The sequence below is a fragment of the Crotalus tigris genome, unplaced genomic scaffold, assembly GCF_016545835.1.
Source record: "Crotalus tigris isolate CLP2741 ecotype Arizona unplaced genomic scaffold, ASM1654583v1 scf7180000020218.1340706, whole genome shotgun sequence".
NCBI lineage: Eukaryota > Metazoa > Chordata > Lepidosauria > Squamata > Viperidae > Crotalus > Crotalus tigris.
This window is the reverse complement of record NW_024097911.1, coordinates 506837-526248: the sequence shown is the minus strand read 5'-3', so window position 1 is coordinate 526248 and position 19412 is coordinate 506837. Positions and strand designations below refer to the sequence as shown.

The window sequence follows — 19412 nt, the reverse complement described above, 5'->3', positions numbered from 1 at the left end:
TCCCTCTCTTTCTTGCAGAGCTCTTTTGCCTCTACATAGAAGAAATGGGAAGTTTTGGAATGAATTTCAAAATCTCTTCAGTATGAAATCTGTATGAAAATATCAAGCACACAGGACATACAAAGGGAACTATGAGTAATTCTGAACTAGACTATTTTTACAGGAAGAGTACAAAAAAAAATTCCAAAAACAAGAACAGACTCTTAGCTGGGTATAAGAAATGTCTGGAAGCTGTTTCTGCCAAAGGAGATATGACAATATTCTAAATGAAACGACATCCAAACTTCTCCATCAATTTATTTTATTTATATATCTGATTTATTAATCGCCCATCTCCCTCACAGATGGCCTATAGGCTGTATTTATTTATTTTTAGTCTGGATTTGTAAACAAATGTCCATTAATAGAAAATATGCATTCCAGTTTGTAGAAAGATGTCAGGTTCAACTTTATACCATGTCAAGCTGGCATTAGCCGATCGCTTAGAGATGCAGTGAACGGTGTAATTTCGGCAGGGGTGCCTAAATTTCTGTATCCAACACCTGTATTGCTACAGGTGTTCCACTTGCCTTGAGAAACTGGATTCCAATAGAAACAGATGTTCAGCTAGGCATGTATTTCATACGGAATGCTTACAAGACCTGGTCACAGAATCTCACTGTCAAGTCTGATGATCTCACAAGATAGTGGGCTGTTTTTGCTATCCTTGCCACCCTTTTACTGCTTATAGTTTGAAGGGAGGGAACAGGTTAGTCTTGCCAATGATACAAAATAGCACTGAACCTGCCCTACTGCTTGACTCCTTGCAATTTCAGAGTAGGCTACCTTGTTGGGATACTATTAACACAATAGACTTAGACTGTTAGCTCTTTGGTTGCTAATCAGTGTCACTTAAAAAAATCTGTGCTAAATAAAATTTGATCTATGTTAAATATTAAAAATGTTTTTTTAATGAAGGAAGGATTACTCATGGTGCTTAATCGATTGATATATTGTTTTGATTTTTCTGACCCACTTTTATTCAATTGTAGCGGATTTCTGAAGAGGCAATATTATGACCAGCACAAAAGCGGTGAGCCTGCTGGTTCAATGATTGGGTAAACATCATTGTCACTTTTCCTTGAACTTTATAGTGCCATTGGCTCCTGGGTAAAAGCAGCAGAATTAGAGTATTAATGCTTAATTAGTAGCAGTGGGGAATTTGATCAACCTCAAACCTGCCTAGAAACAGGAAATTTGGTCTGTGGTCAGACATTTCCACACACAGATGATCTGTGGAGTGCTCTAAGCATCTTCAGAAGAAATTGCCTTTTATTCAAAGATTACAGGATTAGGCCCTGATTCTAACACTTGAGTTCTGGCAAATAGCGTTTTGGCATGGACACGTGAGACCTCCATGATGGTTCGCTTATATAGGCACTTCTATACTTATGACCAGAATGTTACTAAGCAAGACAGTTGTTAAGTGAATCACTGTGAAGTTGTGAAGTTAATAGCATGGTTGTTAAGTGAATCTAGCTTTCCTATTGTCTTTGCTTGTCAGAAAGCCTAAAAGGCGATTACATGACCCTGGGACACTGCAACCGTCATAAATACGAGTCAGTTGCCAAGCGTCCGAATTTTGATCATGGGACCATGGGATGCTGCAACAGTTGTTGTGTGTGAAAAACAATCATAAGTCACTTTTTTTCAGTCCCGTTAACTTTAAAAATAGTCCACTAAATGAATGGTTGTAAATCGAGGATTACCTCTAAATATTATGCAGATCCCTAAATATGACATTACTAGTAATGTACAAATGGATCCCCATAGGACTCCATTCAGCAGTCATGTTGCTTGAATCAATCCTTATGCCTTGCTAAAGCAGTTTTGACTAAAAATAGCTCCTCCCATGAAAAGAGTTTCATCATAAAGGCCAGTGGTGGGATTCAAATATGTGAACAACCAGTTCTCTGTGTGGATGCCGCTTCTGGAAGTCCATTCTGGGCCTGGGCAACAAAAAATTAGCTACTAGTTTTGCCGAAGTGGTGCGAACTGACTGAATCCCACCACTGATAAAGGCCAACTATTAGTCAGTTTTAAAATTCTGAACTAATATTTCCCAAATTGCACAATTCCAAAAAAGGAATTTTACAATTGGTATAAATTATGCAAATCAGAGAAATGGATATGACTTACTTTGTTCATACTTTGCACACTTCATACATTCATTCTTGCAGTTATATGAACCTTACTTGGTTCCTAAAATTCATACTGAACAGGCAAAAACTGCTCATTGATGCCCTATCCCATAAAAATTGAGGGTGTGTGTGTGTGAATTGTACCACAACACCTACAAGTGCCAGCCAATATACTCAACAACACAGAGTTGCAGTTCAGCAACATCTGGGAGGATACAGATTCCCTTTCCTTGATAATGTATTCATTCCCAATCCAAAACTGTAAAGGACTCCCAGACTTTCAGGGGTGCATGTGCAAGTAGAAGGCTGTAAAACTGAACTTTAAATAAAACATGCCAATAAACTGACACTGAGAATCTTACTATTTCACCCATTAATGTCTGGGTATCAAAAATACAATATTCTTGGTAATATAGTTCTTTATGTTCAGAGACTTTGCTTCTTCCCTCTTTGCTTTTCTCCTTTTGAGCTTATCCTAATTGGACAAGCTCTATGGCTTCATCCCATTAATGGATTCTTTCTAGCCTAGACATTTTATGGTAATACACTATATGGGACAATTCTGAATCTAAGGGAATAAGATTGCTAGAAAAAAAGAAAACCATGGTCCTCTAATAAACTTTGCAAACTTAACAAGCCCTGTCAGCTACAATGATGCAATCACACAAGCCTGTAAACACAGTGGTTCTCAACCTGTGGGTCGGGACCCCATTTGGGATCGAATGACCATTTCATGGGGGTCGCCAAACAAGGCTATCCGCCATTTTTTCCCCTTTTTCTTTGGCCACGCCCCTGGCACCCGGTGATGTATAAGTGGTTGGGGGTCACCACAACATGGGGAACTGTATTATGGGGTCGCGGCATTAGAAAGGTTGAAAACCACTGCTGTAACAGGTGCATGGGGGAATTAAGAGTAGGATTTCCAGAAGTCTGTGTATACTTCCAACTCAATGGCAGTGATAATTACCTTCTGGAAAGGGAAATGTTGTATTCTCCTCCTTACCAATATGGATTTGCAGACTCCAGCTACAGCTTGGCAGGCTGCTGAAGTGGGGAAGTCTATGGGCAGGTTGGGCAGGCCCAAGATGGTCACAAGGGGCAGCAGACCCTTCTGGTTCACAAATTCCTGGCAATGGTCATCTGTGGTATTATTGCTGAGGATCGATTCCACAAATTTCATCTGGGGAGACAGGAAAATGATGGGAAAAGAGAGAAGACAAGAATGAAGATTTCTACAGTTCTACAAAGTGATGTAATTCTACATCAAGAGGTATGGAAAGCATAACAACTTCTTAATTCAGTAGTTCCTTAACAGATTCTAGAATATATACAGTCAAGACTAACTCCACCCAACTTTTTAAGAGGCAACAACATTAAGGTCAAAAATAAGGTTTTGGGCCATCTTACAAGATTCCAGAATACTGTAATACATAAACAAGTATCAAAATCAAAATGCAAACTGGTAAAGCCACTTCTATTTCAATATTTGAAACTAAATTTAAGGATACTACTCCCATCCAACTGAACAGCAGAACCAGCACAGCAGCATTATTTTAACTTTACAAGTATTTGATATGGACATTTCATTTTTGAACTCCTGCCCTGTTAAAGTTTGAAAATGTTATCAAGTATTTTCACAGCAATGTTACAGCTGAAAATATTAAGTCTTTTCACAAACATCTTGCAAAAGTATACGTTAAGCTCCACCTACTGTTCAAGAACTTACCACATTAAGGATGTAATCCATGAGAGGAATTGGTATCCGTTCTTCTGTCCCAACCACCCTAGAAAGAGGGAAAATTACTATCACTGCAAATCTTCCACGTTTTTTACAATGAACATGTATGATCTCCTACACTTGCATTTTAGATTTTATGCAAAGCCCTCTTCCATTAAGGTTTTCCAAAGAGATAGAGTAAAAAAAAAAAGGGACAAAACTATTATTCATCCAGCCTCTTTTAACCAAAAATATCCACGGGGCAGCTCTGCACCTAGATTGCGGGAATAATGTGCCAAAAGTGGCATCAAAATAACAAAAGGCACCAGGATTGGGGGGGGGGGGGACAAGAAAAGGCAAGAGGAGGAACAAAGCAATACTATCCATTTTGGCCGAAGGCCTTGAATTGGATAAAAAATGGAAATATGGCAAGAGCCATGAATGGTCGACTGCCAGGCGCCATGGAGTTCTGCAGCAAAATGGAGCCAGGCAGGAGGGAGAGAAGGGGAAAAATCGGACGGTGACGTAAAGAGCATGCTCCGTACAGATTTTGGTCGGGAAAAGAAGAAAATGTCTGATGTAAGCAAGAAGGGAGCAAGCAAAATGCAGGGCGGGGAGGGTTGAGCGGAGGATATTGGGGCTACTCTAGTCCCACCAGGCACCTGCCACATGGCAGCAGACAAGCCAAAAGGAAATCCGGCCCTGCTAGTTTAGCCAGAAGAAACATGGCCTCCTCCCTGAAGCTAGGAGAAGATTAACTGTTTCTAGACCCTACAAATATAAGATCTTACCTCTACTTAATTCAGGGCAATATAAGGGTTGCAGAATCTTAATTCAAAACAAATTTTTGATTAATGGGGATCCTGTAAGCCAGAAAAGTATTGAACCCAGGGTACTTTAAGGTAACGAACTGGTTATAATTAAAAAAAAAAAAAACGGGGGGGGGGCAAGCCTTTTCTCTGCCATTCTGCTTTCCTTTTCTCGCAAAACACCACTATATCCCTGAATTAGCTGATTTCAAATGCCGAGTGCCAGTTTTGCATTTTTCCCCTTGGCAGCCTCACCCAGCACATTAAATGAGGAGTTGATGGGGTTAAATTGTCCCATAGACAGAAAACTTCAGAGTTCAGAAGTTTACAGAGAAACAGCTGGCAGGCACTCAGAAGCTGTAGGAGACTTTGCCAAACAAACAGTGAGCCAAGACAGCCTCTCAGCAAGGTTCTCACAAGCTGAGATCAGGGTGCCAGAGAGCAGGCGCGCTCTGCTAAAAAATGCTTAAAGTGACAATACACCCCACTCCCATTTCTTGGCCCAGGAAACTTTTTGTCCTCAGAAATATCACATTTGCTGTGTCATAGCTTCCTGAAGTACTGTTAATTCAAGCAACTCTATAGTTTTTGCTCTACAGTATTATGAAACTTCAGCTTCTGATTCATAGAGCTGCACAAATCTTTCAAAAGAAGTCTATTTTAATTGCACAAGAATGCCTACGAGCATCTCTTTTGAACTGTCAAAATAGCCATGTGTTTTTCTAGATTCATAAGCAAAGTAACTATGCTTCCACACATATCTGGAAACAACTAGGAATAGCTTTTGGAGCAGTCAAATGAACCTGGGAGAAAATGCTGCTTTAATAATTCCAAAATTGTTTTTTTCTGATTAGAGCTAATACTTTAAAGAGTAAAGAAGGCTTGATATTTGTTATACTAATAAAACAAAAACTATTTGTAAACCAATGAATTTAGTTTTGCTTAAAAGAGATTTTGAGAGAAGATATTCTGTGAACATTAATAATTCAGTGAACTTATTTTTCCAAGACCAGCCTGAATTAAAACATGTCATGGTATACTTGACTATAAGACATTTACTTTCACAGATGAACATACAGCAACCTGAAAGCCCACCCTCCATCTTTTAATTAACTTTTAATGTCAACTTTTGATTAGCCTTGCCTCTATTTTAAATTTTAAGTTTAGTTTTTATGTTTTTTACATTTTACTTGTATGCTGCCTAGAGTCCCTCTGAAAGGGAGATGGGCGATTCCTAAATGTGGTGATAGACAGACAGACAGCAATAGCACATAGATTTATATACTGCTTCACAATGCTTTACAGCTAAGCCGTTTACAGAGTTAGCATATTGCCCCCAACTGTCTCGGTCCTCATTTTACCGACCTCGGAAGGATGGAAGACCGAGTCAACCTGGAGCCAGTGAGACTTGAACTGCCAAACTGCTGGCAGTCGGTAGTCAACACAATTAGCCGGCAATACTGCATTCTAACCAATGCGCCACCACGGCTTATAGACAGACAAAACTGTCACGGAAAAAAATGTAGGTGATCACTGTTGCACAATGGCAATATACACTCTTTAGTACCTGCTGGCTATGCTGCCTACCTGTATACATCAAGTACTATTATTACATTTATGAATGGGACAGCTATGCAAGATACTGCTGAGCATTACATTAAAAAAAAAAATACCACTCTGAAGGAATTTATTTCCAGGATAGAAAAATGTGGCACTTGAACCACTTGTTGGTCTGACAAAGATATTGTTTCCTCCACTTCACATAAAACTCAGATTAAAAAAAATTGTGAAAAACGATGAACAAGGAAGGTGAAAGTTTTTGTTATTTGAGACAGATGCTTCCAAGAATAACTGATGCCAAGATTAAGGAAGGAGTTTTTGTTGGTTCACAGATCAGATATATAATCAACGACAAGCATTCAAGAATCTGTTAGTAGGGCCAGAGAAAATAGTCTGGAAAGCCTTCAAGGATGTTGTTGAGAATTTTCTTGGCAACTACAGAGCACCAAACTATATTCAGCTGGTTCACAAATGTTTTACAGCAAACAAGATCATGAAGTACAACATGCCACTGAAGATTCATTTTCTGCAATCACCCTTGGACTTCCTTCACAAAAATCTAAGTACAGTAAATGATTAATATGGTGAAAGGTTTCGCTAGGACATTGCCACAATGAAAAAATAGTATCAGGTAATCCATCAATGCTGGTTAACTAGTGTTGGACACTGCAGTGAGATATATCAAATATTGAGTACAAATTAAAATCAGCAGCCAAACATTTTTAGGCCTGTTGAACTCCTGCAGTATCAGAAATCTTATGTCATTAAATACATCATAGTCATTGAAAATTAATTTGATATTTCTCAAGATTTCTAAGTGATACAATGAATTTGTGTTGAATTTGAAAGGGTCTATCTATCATAATCACCAGAAATTTTTCAAGAAGTAAAATTTTTGAAAAAAAAAAGTTGATGGCACATAATCCATAAATAAAATTTGAACAACATACAATCAATTAACAGTAATACTTGATCAATGTGCTAGTCTTGCTCACAACTCAAAACAGCTAGTGATACTTTATTACAAATGTATATTTCTTTAGATGGGGGGCCATATAAAATTTTAAAATAAAAATTGTCACAGGTTCTTTCTGGAGAGGGGAGGAAATGCATCTCCCCATGAAAACCTATAACAGTGGTGGCGAACCTATGGCATGCCAGAGGGTGGGCACTCAGAGCCCTCTCTGTGGGCACTCACGCCGTCGCCCCAGTCCTAGGCCTTCAGCTGGGTTTTATAAAACCTTTTCGCTTTAGGCCTCCGCTGTGTATATATATATAAAAGATTCAATCAATCAGTCAATTTCAACTTCTCGTGGGAAAAAAAAATCTTGCAAAGTTGGAATTGATTGATTGAACTTTTTAGTCCCATCAGTCTGCTGTTACCACCGCAGCCACGCCCACCCAATGGGCCACACCACCCAATTGGCCACATCCACCCGGCACCTGTCGATGCATAAGTGGGTTTTGGGTTGCAGTTTGGGCATTCAGTCTCTAAAAGGTTCGCCATCACTGACCTATAACATACTAGAAAGACATAGAGAAGGAGGGGATAATTCACATTTATTTGCAAACAGGGTTCCACTGAAAAACTGAAATTTATTTCCTAATATGCGTATGAAAGATCCTCATATCTAGCCAGATTTGAAATCTAATTAAATTATCACTTCAGCTGTTTTGACCAAGTGATTTTTACATTTCCTCCTCAAAGAAGAAAAAGAAATAAAGGATGAATTCATTGTCATTATATTTGCTTTTTGTCCTTTTTATAAGTTATCCTTTCTTCTTTTTTTAATTTTATTTATATATAAAATACCAGGAAAAATAGAAATACGAAATTAAGGGAGGGAAAAGGAGAGGGGAAGAGAAGGTGTGAGATACAAGGGAAAAAGAAAAAAAAAGGGCGTTGACCTCCAACTCTTTTTAGCATAGTACAAGATAAAAACACTCTAGTTTCAACTTTTTGTTTTTACACATTAATATATAACTATATATAGTGCACATTAATATATAATTATATATATAAAAAAAACATTTCTATAACAACAGATCTATCTAAATGACAAAACCAAAGTCAATTTCATTCTTTTTTCATCATAAGCATAAAATCCAGAAGTGATATCCAAATGTAAAACATACTCAAATATGTTCTCCTCTTTGAATAGGATGATCAATTTAACCATTCCTGTTTTATCTTCCTTGCTGTGGGAATAGTATGTATTTCTATTTGCACCTAATAATCTTTGTAAACTATCACCATTTTTATTAACAAAGTTAACTATATACTTTCAAGTTCTTTGACCTTACTGGGATACTCTTTTTTTTTCTTTTCCACCCCTTTTTTTTATATAAATTATCATTTTAAAAAAATATGCCCTAAAGCAAAGACCTATTGGGAACGGATTAAGAACTGGATACAGGAGATAACTAAGGTGCAAATTGAACTCAAACCAGAACTATTTCTTTTGGGTATAATAAATTTAAAGATGGAAAAACAACTCCAATACATTATTATACATATATTAACAGCAGGCCGCATAGTATATGCTCAGTGTTGGAAGGGTGAAAAAAATACCTACAAACGATATGATCATACACAAAATTCTAGAATGCGCAGAAATGAATAAACTTACGCTAGAATTAAAAGACAAGGAGGCAACAGATTTTAATGAAATATGGAACAAATGTTATAATTGGCTAGAATAGAGAAAGAGAAAGATATGATTACTGATGTAAATAAACTGTAAATAATATATAGGAGATGTATAACACAGTTCTGCTAAAGGAAAAAAATGTGTTTTTTTGATTGTATGGTGAAAAAAGAATAAAAAAAATTCCAGAATGAATAATCTGAATTGTGAATCTATGTAGCCCAATTTAAAGCAAAATAGAAAAATATATACAACACTATACAGAAGCTGCAACTTCCAAAACCACTTCAGACATGAAAACCCCAAAGCATCTACCAGATTTCTAAAAGAAACTCAGATTCTTTTAGTCTCAGGAAGATGAAGTGCACGTCTTTGCTCTTTTAATATAGATAGTACTGAGAAAGCAAAAGATTGTAATATCAAATTTACCAATAATGATTATTTTCAAGGAAAAATATACCCTTTTCTGGAAATGGGATGAAACAGTGCAGCCACAAAATTTGGAGATCTACTGCAGCTGTTTTGTTTGTTTCAAGAAATAAAGAAATGCATAAAGGCTACTGGACACATAATTTATGAGTTTGGTAGCATACACAAAATAAAAACAACAACCAGAATTAAACAAAAAATATAAAACCAATAAAGAACAATCATAGACATATCAGAATATTCATGTGTTAATTTAAAACATTTATGTAGCTGCCTATCTTCTATTGAATAACAAGCTCTCACTCAAACTGGAGGTGCTCATTTCAAAAGACAACCATAGCAACAGAGAAGGCATATTGTCAAAATCTTATTAAATGACACCGTCTCAGAGATGGGACTAGGAACATGTTTACTCTGTATGACCGAGTGAGTGATATGGGCAGAAATAATCAGAGATAGGTGGTCCCACAAATAGCCCAGTCAAGTGCCATCACCTGAAAACCAGTACAGCTTCCCCAATCCAAAGACCTTCATAGGTCATCAAAATGTGCAGTCAATGCAGCCTCAATGCTATATTCCATTTAAGACCAGACTGAACAAGCTTCAGATAATCTTTTTCCTCCAGTGACCTTTGAAAACACAATGTAACCACCTTCTCAATAACCCTGTCTAAAAAGGTTAGAGAGGGGGCAAAAACTATCCAGCTCCATTGGCTCTAACAATGATTTCTTGAATCAACATCTCTTTCAAAACTGGTGGAACCATCCTCTCTCTTAGGGATGCATTCACCACAAGGACCCAACCTCATTTCCCCTCCCAGGATCCTTGACCAACCAGAAAAAACATGGATCTAGAACACAGTTACTACACTTATAGTCCTAAAAGCCCTGTCCACTTCCTCAGAACTAACAAGCTCAAATGACAGGCAACAGAGTTACACCATTCCTCAGTCAAGTTCACAGGAACTGCACAGGATTCGAGAGAGTTCATCTAACAGATGCCTACAATAATCTTCATTGCAGCCTTATAGGTGCTTCCCTGGTCCTTCCCTACCCAGGAGTGACTAAAATAAAGCTGCTGGTTGGCAATCTATGGATGCAATAAAAGTAGACAAACACTCATATTTCCTCACTCTTATTTAACTGTGAGTCTCAGTACTTCCTTAATTCATTTGGAATGCAGCATTAAATGAAATCCCGGGCATTACTTCAAAATGTTTTATGCCCTTTTCAGAGATTACCCACAGTAAAATGTACATACTACTAACACATGAGTGATCTTGTGCATTTTCTGTTTTGTATACTGTACTGGAGTGGACAGCCAAATTTATGCACAAACCTTTTTAGCCATAAGCAGCAACTGTACTAGTAGCTAACCTGAGACAAACATGAGGTTCAGTGGAAGCTGAGTATAAATAGTTTATTCCCATCCTTCTTTGTAATATCCCACCACTTTTGAGATTCCTCTTTTTCAAAAGCATTTTCCTTGTGGCATGAGGTTTTTGCTGGAGGGGGAAAAAAATTCTGAAGACCCTTAATTTCCCAGGCATAATGTCAGAGGTTTTCTGGAACCTCATCAGAATTGTCATACACAAAAATTACTGCCCCATTTCTTGTCAGAGAACCCTCACTTCCATCCAAGCTGGTAGCCTGAAAGAGCAGAGTAAGGTATATTTGGCTATTCTGGCAAAACAAGCTGTCCCCTGCTGTTCCTTTTAGCCTCATTTACTCACTGTTGACTAGATTCTGTCTCACTCTGCTGTGTGGCATTGAAGCTTTGCATGGCTTGCACTTCCTCCTCTTCTTCATCCTCACTGGAGGCCTCCTCAGCTGCATGAGTGGAACGAGGTGGAGGAGCAGTAGTTGTTCCATCAGCCTTTTGAATTGAGGGCTTTTGGCAAATATACTTGGGATCTCGGCCCAGGTTACAGATCTCTTCCAGTAGCTGCAGAAAAGTGTATATAAACATGTTGGCACTCTTTCGACTAGAATTACAGTACTGTATTTCAAGTTAGATTATTTTTTTTAAGTAATCAAATAACAGGTAAATGCTTACCTTGAGAAGTAAGCTGGATTGACAGTTATAAAACAGTGCTGTATAGCAAGGGGAATTTTGCTGGCCTCTTACCTTAATTATGGCTGTGGTAGCATCTGTCTTGAGTGTGGGCTGATGTCTCATGAGCTCATCAACAGCGCTTCCAAGATTGGAAGCAGTATCTCCTAGAATAAACACGGGAGTGGGAAATGCAAGATATATAAGCAATCTTAAAGAACTGAAGTCACTACATGAGGCATTATTGCACTTGGCATGAAGCAGCCCTACAGTGTATAACCCAACAGCTCTAAAGTAGGAGGCTTACCAATAATCAGATATGACCATAATATTCTAAGATGGAACATGCTCTATTTGGAACTGTTTTCAAAAACTGTTTGCAAATTTCAACTGTCGAACCTGCATGCTACAGAAGCGAGGAGCCAAGAAAGCAACATGTATGGAAATGCAAAAATGGCTGCCTTGCCTGAAGTATCAAAATTACTTTCTCTGAAAAATAAAAATGGAAAATCTATTCCTTGCTTTTTTTCTAGGTGAACAGCTAAACTTTTAAAAACTCCTAGGTTTGAATAAGTAGACGGTTCTATAAGAATTTTTTGTTTCCTTAATGATTTTTAATGCTGGTTTTTCTTATACTTTTTTGTAATTCTATGGGGGATTATTCACAGAAAAGCTGAATACAAGTTTTAGCTAAATTTCATGGGGACTCATTAGGGTGAGTGCAGCAGTAACACATATTCACAACTATGGCATCATATACTTTCACGCCTAACCTAATTTAACCACATTTTAAAAAGAGCTCTGAAAACCCATTTCTTTCTCCAGGCTTTAAGTTAGATTGGGTGGTCCTATGTGTAAGGTTGCCTTTTCATGGTTGCTTTTTTTCCCCTAGTATTTGAATGGTTATTTTTGTTTTTAGTTGCATCATATGAGTGTCTTGGGCCCAGAATCATTGTAGAGTTTGGCAGCCTTATAAATTATAAAAATAAATATAATTCCAATGACGTTTGTGCATTAGAAATAATAGCATATTCAGTCTTCTATGAAACTCCCTAAAGTTGACCGTATATAAACAGTGTGTATATATCAGCTAGAAAGCTTAACAGCTGGATCCATGACTGGGTTCATATACTGTACTAGGCAATAATATAATTTCTTGATTTTGGTTTAGTGAGTTGAGTGAATTTAGTCACTTGAGATGGCAGACTCAAGTCCCCAAGGTCCCAGACCTTTTTTCCCCAATTCCCAATTTCTGCCATTCTGAGCAAGAAAGCACGTGACAAGTATACTTCTATATAAAATTCTACATTTAAAAACAAAACACCACGCAGTCAAAACCCGGGGGGAGGGAGAGACCACTAGATTTCACCAGTGAGGCTCTACCTATTAAGACCCTCCAGCCCTCCAAAAACGTTAGGTGAGCCACTGCCCAATTTAATCATTCCAGCCAACTGCCAGGATAAGACAAATTTGGGACTTTAAGGAATTATATTTCCCAATTTATACCATTCCAAGCCACAGCATTATGGTCGTAGTTTAACACATCTCCAGCACACTACAGAGCAGAAGTCGGATATACCTTCAAACTTCCTCTGTTTTTTTTTATCTAGAATTAACCTTGTTTCTAATGGATGGAGATGACGACATCCAACATCAAGCTCAGTAGGAGGTGAAGAACGAGCAAAATTGCTGGTATAATCACTCTTCAATTTAACTCACCAAGTGGATCTGAACTACGCCGCCTCCTCATTGCAGGGAGATAGTCTGGAGAGAGCAAGACCTTGAAGAGACGCTCAAAAGGTTGACACTGAACAAAGGATTGAAGTCCCCGGGCATTCAGGCACAGAGCACTGAAGACATTGGGGAGAGAACCCAGAACTTCTCTAGTGGCAGGGACCTGTCAGGAGACACAGATACAAAACAGTACCAAAAGGGTCATCATCTTACAGTCATGCTACTCAGGGTATATTTTCAGCGAACTCCATATTTGAAGTTATGATTAATATAAACAGACAAGACTAATTCCATTTCGAATGCAGTCTACCTTTACAAAGTATCCCGAAAAGTGGCACGACAGAAGAAAATGGGAAAGAAATACTTTTGCTGTGGAGAAGGAAATGTATTCCTATGCGAAGACGAAACAGCAAGAATTTGAAAAGCAGCAGCTTTATAGGACCCCCCCAAAGTTATGTCTGGCTACCTATTTAAGTACGAATACAGATTCAAGAGTGGAAATTGGAAAATAAGGGTAAGAATGAAGAAGCTAAATGCCAGGCACCAAACCCGTATGTGTAGAGTTCAATAAAGTGTAAGAAAGTGTACTTTATTATATTTTGCCTATTATACAGGAATCTCCCCAAACTGCGAATGTTAGCCTGGGAACAGATAGATAAGGTTCCATAGAGCTTAATGAAGGTCAATTCTGGATCTCTTTTGAGCTGCACAAGGACTAGAGGCTAATTCTGTGCTTAGACCTCTCCTCTGCCTGGGCCGGATGCTTCCCAACGCTGAGTGAGGTAAAATGGGAAATTATCCAGATTGTTTTTCCCCTCTCATCTTTCTTCTTCAGTTTGAAAACAAAGAAAATATGTTAACAAATGATGTATTTGCAAATACGAGCCTATCCATAATATGTATAACCAGAGTACCTTCTAAATGCTAGTACAATAGCACCATCCAATCATATAAAATCCTATTATCCATGTTCAGTGAGCTCTTTTGAAGTTCCAGAAATAAGTGTTATTCCAATATTTCTTAGAATTTTCCAACATTTCAAATATAAAAGAAAGCAGTTGAAATGTTTTTACAGAAAACCAGATATAATCCAAAAGACACTTACATCTTTAATAAGGAGAGCATGCAGCATGACGTCTGTTAGGCCATTGTCCTGTAGGGAGGACAGCAGCGAAGGCTCTTGGAATACAAAGACTGTTACCACCTCAGTGGCTGTCAAGAAAAAGCACAGAACGATGCAAGTCATTCACAGTTCAGACTTTCTAGGCAGAAAGGGAATCTTGGCAGCCAGGCTGCAAGGCATCGTCTTAATTTAGCACAGCCCAAGGAGAGAAATCAAGAGGAGTGTAGACTGATGAAACATGCAAGACACGAATTCCTTCTTAAATGTAAATCATACCTACCGAGTAAAAAGAGTGAGGGTCCATAATATTCTGCATTGCTGATAATATGTTTCAGAGAGGTAGGCAAAGAGCCATCCATCACTGCAAGAAGAGGAAAATAACAGGCCAGCCAAACAGTTTAGAAATCACATACACTCAGAATTGTATATACTTCATTCAAAATTCTGCACCAGAAAAGTACACTTTTATGACCTAAAACTTCTTAGAGCAAAACATGTATGTTTTTTTCTATCATTAAAAGTGATAAACAATTATACATTTTGCTAGTCATAACACTTATTAAAAAATTTAGCAACAAAATCTTCTCCCCAATTATATGGAATATCATCTAGCAAGTTCTTTAGCTTTAAGAATTGTTCACTTCTAGAGCTTTCCATGATAAAAGCTTCAAAACCGATTATTAGAAAACTCAAGAATTCGTGTTTTCAAAGTGGAGCCAAACTATAATCAATGGATGGAAACATTCCCCTCTCCCAAAAGGGGATGTTTTAGTTTTTTTACTTATAAATTTATATAAATGAAGACAACTCTAAGTGGTATACAAAAACCACAGACACAGCCAATGCAACAATAATTTAAAAAACACAATAATACAAGTCATCCCCAAAACCTTCCAGAACAGCCAGGTTTTTAGAAGCTTCTGATAGCCAGGACTGGAGGCTTCCTTTGTCCAGTGGTATGGGTGGGTGGGCAAACTGCTCTAGAGAAGGGAAGCATCTATAGAAAATGTGCGGCTGTACTTGAAGACCATCCAGACACTTTAGTTTTGCAAATGACAATGGCCTATAGCAGTTTATCTCATTATGCTATGGAACACTATTGCTGCGGGGATTGCACTGGCTACCAGTAAGTTTATGAGTGCAATTCAAGGTACTGATCATCACCTATAAAGCTCTATACAGCTAAGAATGATTAACGTTGAGACTGTCTGTTACTTATAGATTCTGCTCACCCAGCCCGACCACAGAATTCTGAACATGCTCAATTATAAAGAAGTAGAGTAAGAGGGAGCAAAAGTATGAATGAACATGCCTGTTCTAGATAATGATGTAATTGGTGCACCAGTCTTAGCTGGAATAAGGTCTTCATGGCCACAGCCCCCACCTGCTGTTCCAGATTTTATTAAGGTAAGCTAGTAGTACCGTATATGCTGGCGTATAAGACGACTTCCGGAAGCGCTAAACTCGGCGCCAAAGACGGGGGTCGTCTTATACGCTGAGTCGTCTTATACACTGGAAATACTAGTAGTTTCCGGCGTATAAGACGACATTCTAGGAAGGCGACTCGGCGATAAAGACGGGGGTCGTCTTATACGCCGGGTCGCCTAATATGCCGGCATATACAGTATTTACATGCAACAGTGAGAGAAGAGCATGCCGTCAAAGAACTCAAAGGAAAGACAGGATTAGGGAATCTCACCATGACGTATGCCATCTGAGAAAGCTGGGTCTTGGATGGCCTTTTTTAGGAAATTCAACATAGACTTCAGAAGTGCTGCTCGCTGAGGGATGCACTGGACTCCTGAAATAGGGAGAACAACCAGAAATGAAATCAGTGAATAGCAAATAATCTGAAAACAAAGCAATTTTCTGTAAGAATCATTACACACCACTTCGGGGTGAAATTACGGTGTTTGTGTTGCTGCTGCTGCTGCTGCTACTGCTGCTGCTGCTGCTGCTGCTGGGAGTGGTGGCATTTGAAGCTTGTGTTTCAACCACAACTTCTTGCCGATTCTCACCAGAGGTGGAAGGCCCAGGGCTACTTTCCATGGCTACATCAGAAACTGGGGATATAAAAAGTTGAGCCAATTTGAAACAAAAGAAATCTTACGATACAATCTGACATCAAGAAACTATGTACAAATAAACAAAAAAAATGTTCTAGTCAACACCCATTAAAGGGACAATCTGAATTTAAAAAAGAGGTTTTGATGAGGCAGAACAGTTAGTTCTACCCCACGTTGGGGTATCAGTCCATCTAAGACACCCATATATAACCTTTTTCAGTCTGAGGATTGCACATGACTTTTCAATACAGTAGTCAGTTCCCAAAAAATGACAGCGCTAGGATAAAAACTAAACTGATTTCTTTAAAATAAATTAAATGTATAATTATTTGCCAAGGATGTTATGATTTCTCACTTTTGTCACATTTAAATAACAATTCCATATGAAAAACAGGTGTGAAGTTTATCTTCTCCTTTACAATTCAGGTGGTTTTGTTTCATTTCAAAATGCAACTTTAAAGAGGGCATAACGGAACTGTATATTTGTTTCCAAACTTATTTCATTTTAAAATTTAATCAGTTGAAACAACTAACAGAAATATACTGAATTACAGTTAAAATAAATAAAACTGTTTTATGGATGTTATCCACTAAATTTCCTTTGTTTAACACAGTTTGGATACATTAATAAAAAGAAGTAAGTATAATTAGGGGTATCATTTGCCTTCTACATCTGTCTCCATCTCTTCACCCTCCTGTGTAACAGTGGAAACAGCAGGTCTCTGGATCTTTGGTTTTATTACAAAAGGACATTCCCTCCGACACAGGTCTGCTTCATGCTAGAAAAGGAGTTACAAAAAACAACAACAACAATAATATGTGAAACCTGAGAAGCTACTATACTCCAAAACAAAAAGATATTTAATTTTTTGGCTGGAATGATAGACTTTAAGATAAATTGCATTACAAATAAGTATTAACTCACCACTAAAAATTGAAAAGTATGCTTATTGAAGGGCCAAACCTCTAATAAAAAATATCCTACCTCTAGTCGGTAGATGAAGATAGAGAGGCCACTGTGTGACTGGAAGGCTGCCATGTCTAGGTTTGTAATTAAATCCACAACACGGACTGCTCTGGTCACAAAAGTGATCTGGTCCTGTTCATCCCCCAAGAACTTGATCACCTATGGGGGAAAAAGGATTTGAAAACAGACCTCTAAACTAACGGACTGACTCATTTAAACACCAGTTTTTGATATTAATAAACATTTAGTGCTCTAGAAAAAACACCACCCTCCACATAATAATCATGCACCAAAGAAGCTTCATTTAAGACACGCAACTCAAAACAAGAGATGCCTGGAATGTCAAAGGTAAAAAATAAAGACTGAACCTGACCAGACAAAGACAGGTAAGAGCCTTTTTGAGCAGTGAAAAAACTCCATTTCTCCAGTCTATATTCACAGACAGCTGATCAGCAGCCCTGTTTCAGTGACCAAGCCCCTTATGGATAAAGAGGGGCCAGGGGAACACTTGCAGAGCTACTGTGAGAAATATTCTCAGCAACTGTTGGACAAAATCAACTTTGCTCAGAGCTGGACTCTAACTAGGGAGTTTGCATGGAAATACCTGAGGCTTGTCTGAGCTCAGTTATCAGTTTTGTCTGAAATGGTATATAGGGTTTCCTGCCTGAGCAGGGGATTGGACTAGAAGACCTCCAAGGTCCCTTCCATCATCATCATCATCCTTATGAAGAGCATGAACCAGTTAATACCGAGGTAATGAACAGGGTTGTTCACTGCTGTGAATTCAGATACCTATGTATTTGCAACTCCTACATACTCCTTAAGTAGGAGCTGCAAGTATGTAGGTGTCTGAACTCACAGTACTGGAAGTTTTTTGGGGGGTTGTTGATTTTTAATTGTCTTTTTGATGTTTTTAATCACTGTTGGTGTGAGCCACTCAGAATTGTAGCACATAGGACGGCAGGCATACAAGTCTCTTAAATAAAACAAACGGTTGTGATCTTCATTTTAAACTTATGTCTATGAGTTTATTATTGCATTTTATCATACAAGCTTTGATAATAGCAAGTAAAAGGTATATTATTTGGTTAGTTGATAATATTTAATTCTTTAAAAAATAGCTAATACATAAAAATCAATTGTGGCAGATAAAGCCAGCAAATGATCTTATGACTTGGGCTCTTTTTATGTGAGAGAGTATCTGACATAAGTTAACTGCTCTGCTTCAGAGGCCCAGACTTTAAACAGCCCAAATTATATAACTTGGAAAAAAATTCCTTTGACTGCTGTTCAAGATTTACAAGTCTTCATTCTACCGGATGAAACTAGCGAGGAAGGGTATGTGTGTACACACAGAGAACACTGATACCTACACATCACATTATTTTATTTCAGCATATCAGAAAGCATGAGGTGTGGAATTTTCATTTACTTTCCTTAGTCAACTTCACAAACAGAAAACGTTACCTTCAGTAAGGCTTCCATCATGCCACATGAGACAAGAGCTTCCCCTCCTGCATCATAGCTTGCCAAGTGATATAAGAATGAGAAGAGCGCTGTGGCAAACTGGTGGGGATATGGCTCCATAGAGGGATCTAAAGAAAGGGAGAGGGAACACCATTACACATTCCAAAATTTAGCAAAATATATTAATTGCTTCTAAAACACACAGCTACTGACCAATCATGGCCTGTATACAGTTCCTGACTAGTACTGGTAAAAATCCATGGTAGGAAGCTGTTCCAGTGCAGTCAATAATACTGCTGAGTTTTGGAGTCCGTTCCAAGTGCACAATGGAAGTTAATGTCCTCAGTGAGGCAGCTTTAATATCCTGTCCAGGAAAAAATGAGACATAGACATGTATATAGATTGTGGTTACCTTATACTATAATATAAATTCCACAGTAATCTTTGAAAATCTTCCCTACTTTTGGGGGGGGGGCAGAGAGGGAGATGGATAGATGGATCAGTAAATAAACAGGTAAAACTCTTTAACATGTGCCAACAATCAGGAAAGAAGGATCATAGTCCAGTATCTGTTTTATCAAACTTCAGAACATAATTTAAAAATGCCTCCAAGAGTTAATTATTTGGTGAGACTGGAAGAGCAGAATACAATCTTATAAG

At 38.1% G+C, this 19412-nt stretch overlaps 1 protein-coding gene across 14 annotated transcripts in view; it reads right to left on the bottom strand.

Moving 5' to 3' along the window:
• HUWE1 (HECT, UBA and WWE domain containing E3 ubiquitin protein ligase 1) overlaps nucleotides 1-19412 on the bottom strand; it is a 118771-nt gene that overhangs the window by 57083 nt on the left and 42276 nt on the right. For 11 of the 14 annotated variants that reach the window (XM_039366001.1, XM_039366000.1, XM_039366002.1 and 8 more), the window contains 13 exons: nucleotides 18966-19116; nucleotides 18753-18880; nucleotides 17304-17444; nucleotides 16983-17097; nucleotides 16142-16315; nucleotides 15952-16053; nucleotides 14533-14613; nucleotides 14235-14341; nucleotides 13115-13292; nucleotides 11471-11562; nucleotides 11076-11287; nucleotides 3907-3964; nucleotides 3148-3360 (listed from right to left, as the gene is read on the bottom strand). In XM_039366001.1, coding sequence (XP_039221935.1) covers nucleotides 3148-3360; nucleotides 3907-3964; nucleotides 11076-11287; nucleotides 11471-11562; nucleotides 13115-13292; nucleotides 14235-14341; nucleotides 14533-14613; nucleotides 15952-16053; nucleotides 16142-16315; nucleotides 16983-17097; nucleotides 17304-17444; nucleotides 18753-18880; nucleotides 18966-19116 — 1752 coding nt within the window. The remainder of the gene's footprint in view (nucleotides 1-3147; nucleotides 3361-3906; nucleotides 3965-11075; nucleotides 11288-11470; nucleotides 11563-13114; nucleotides 13293-14234; nucleotides 14342-14532; nucleotides 14614-15951; nucleotides 16054-16141; nucleotides 16316-16982; nucleotides 17098-17303; nucleotides 17445-18752; nucleotides 18881-18965; nucleotides 19117-19412) is intronic. The other 3 variants (XM_039366005.1, XM_039366006.1, XM_039366008.1) reach the window with 1 other exon arrangement.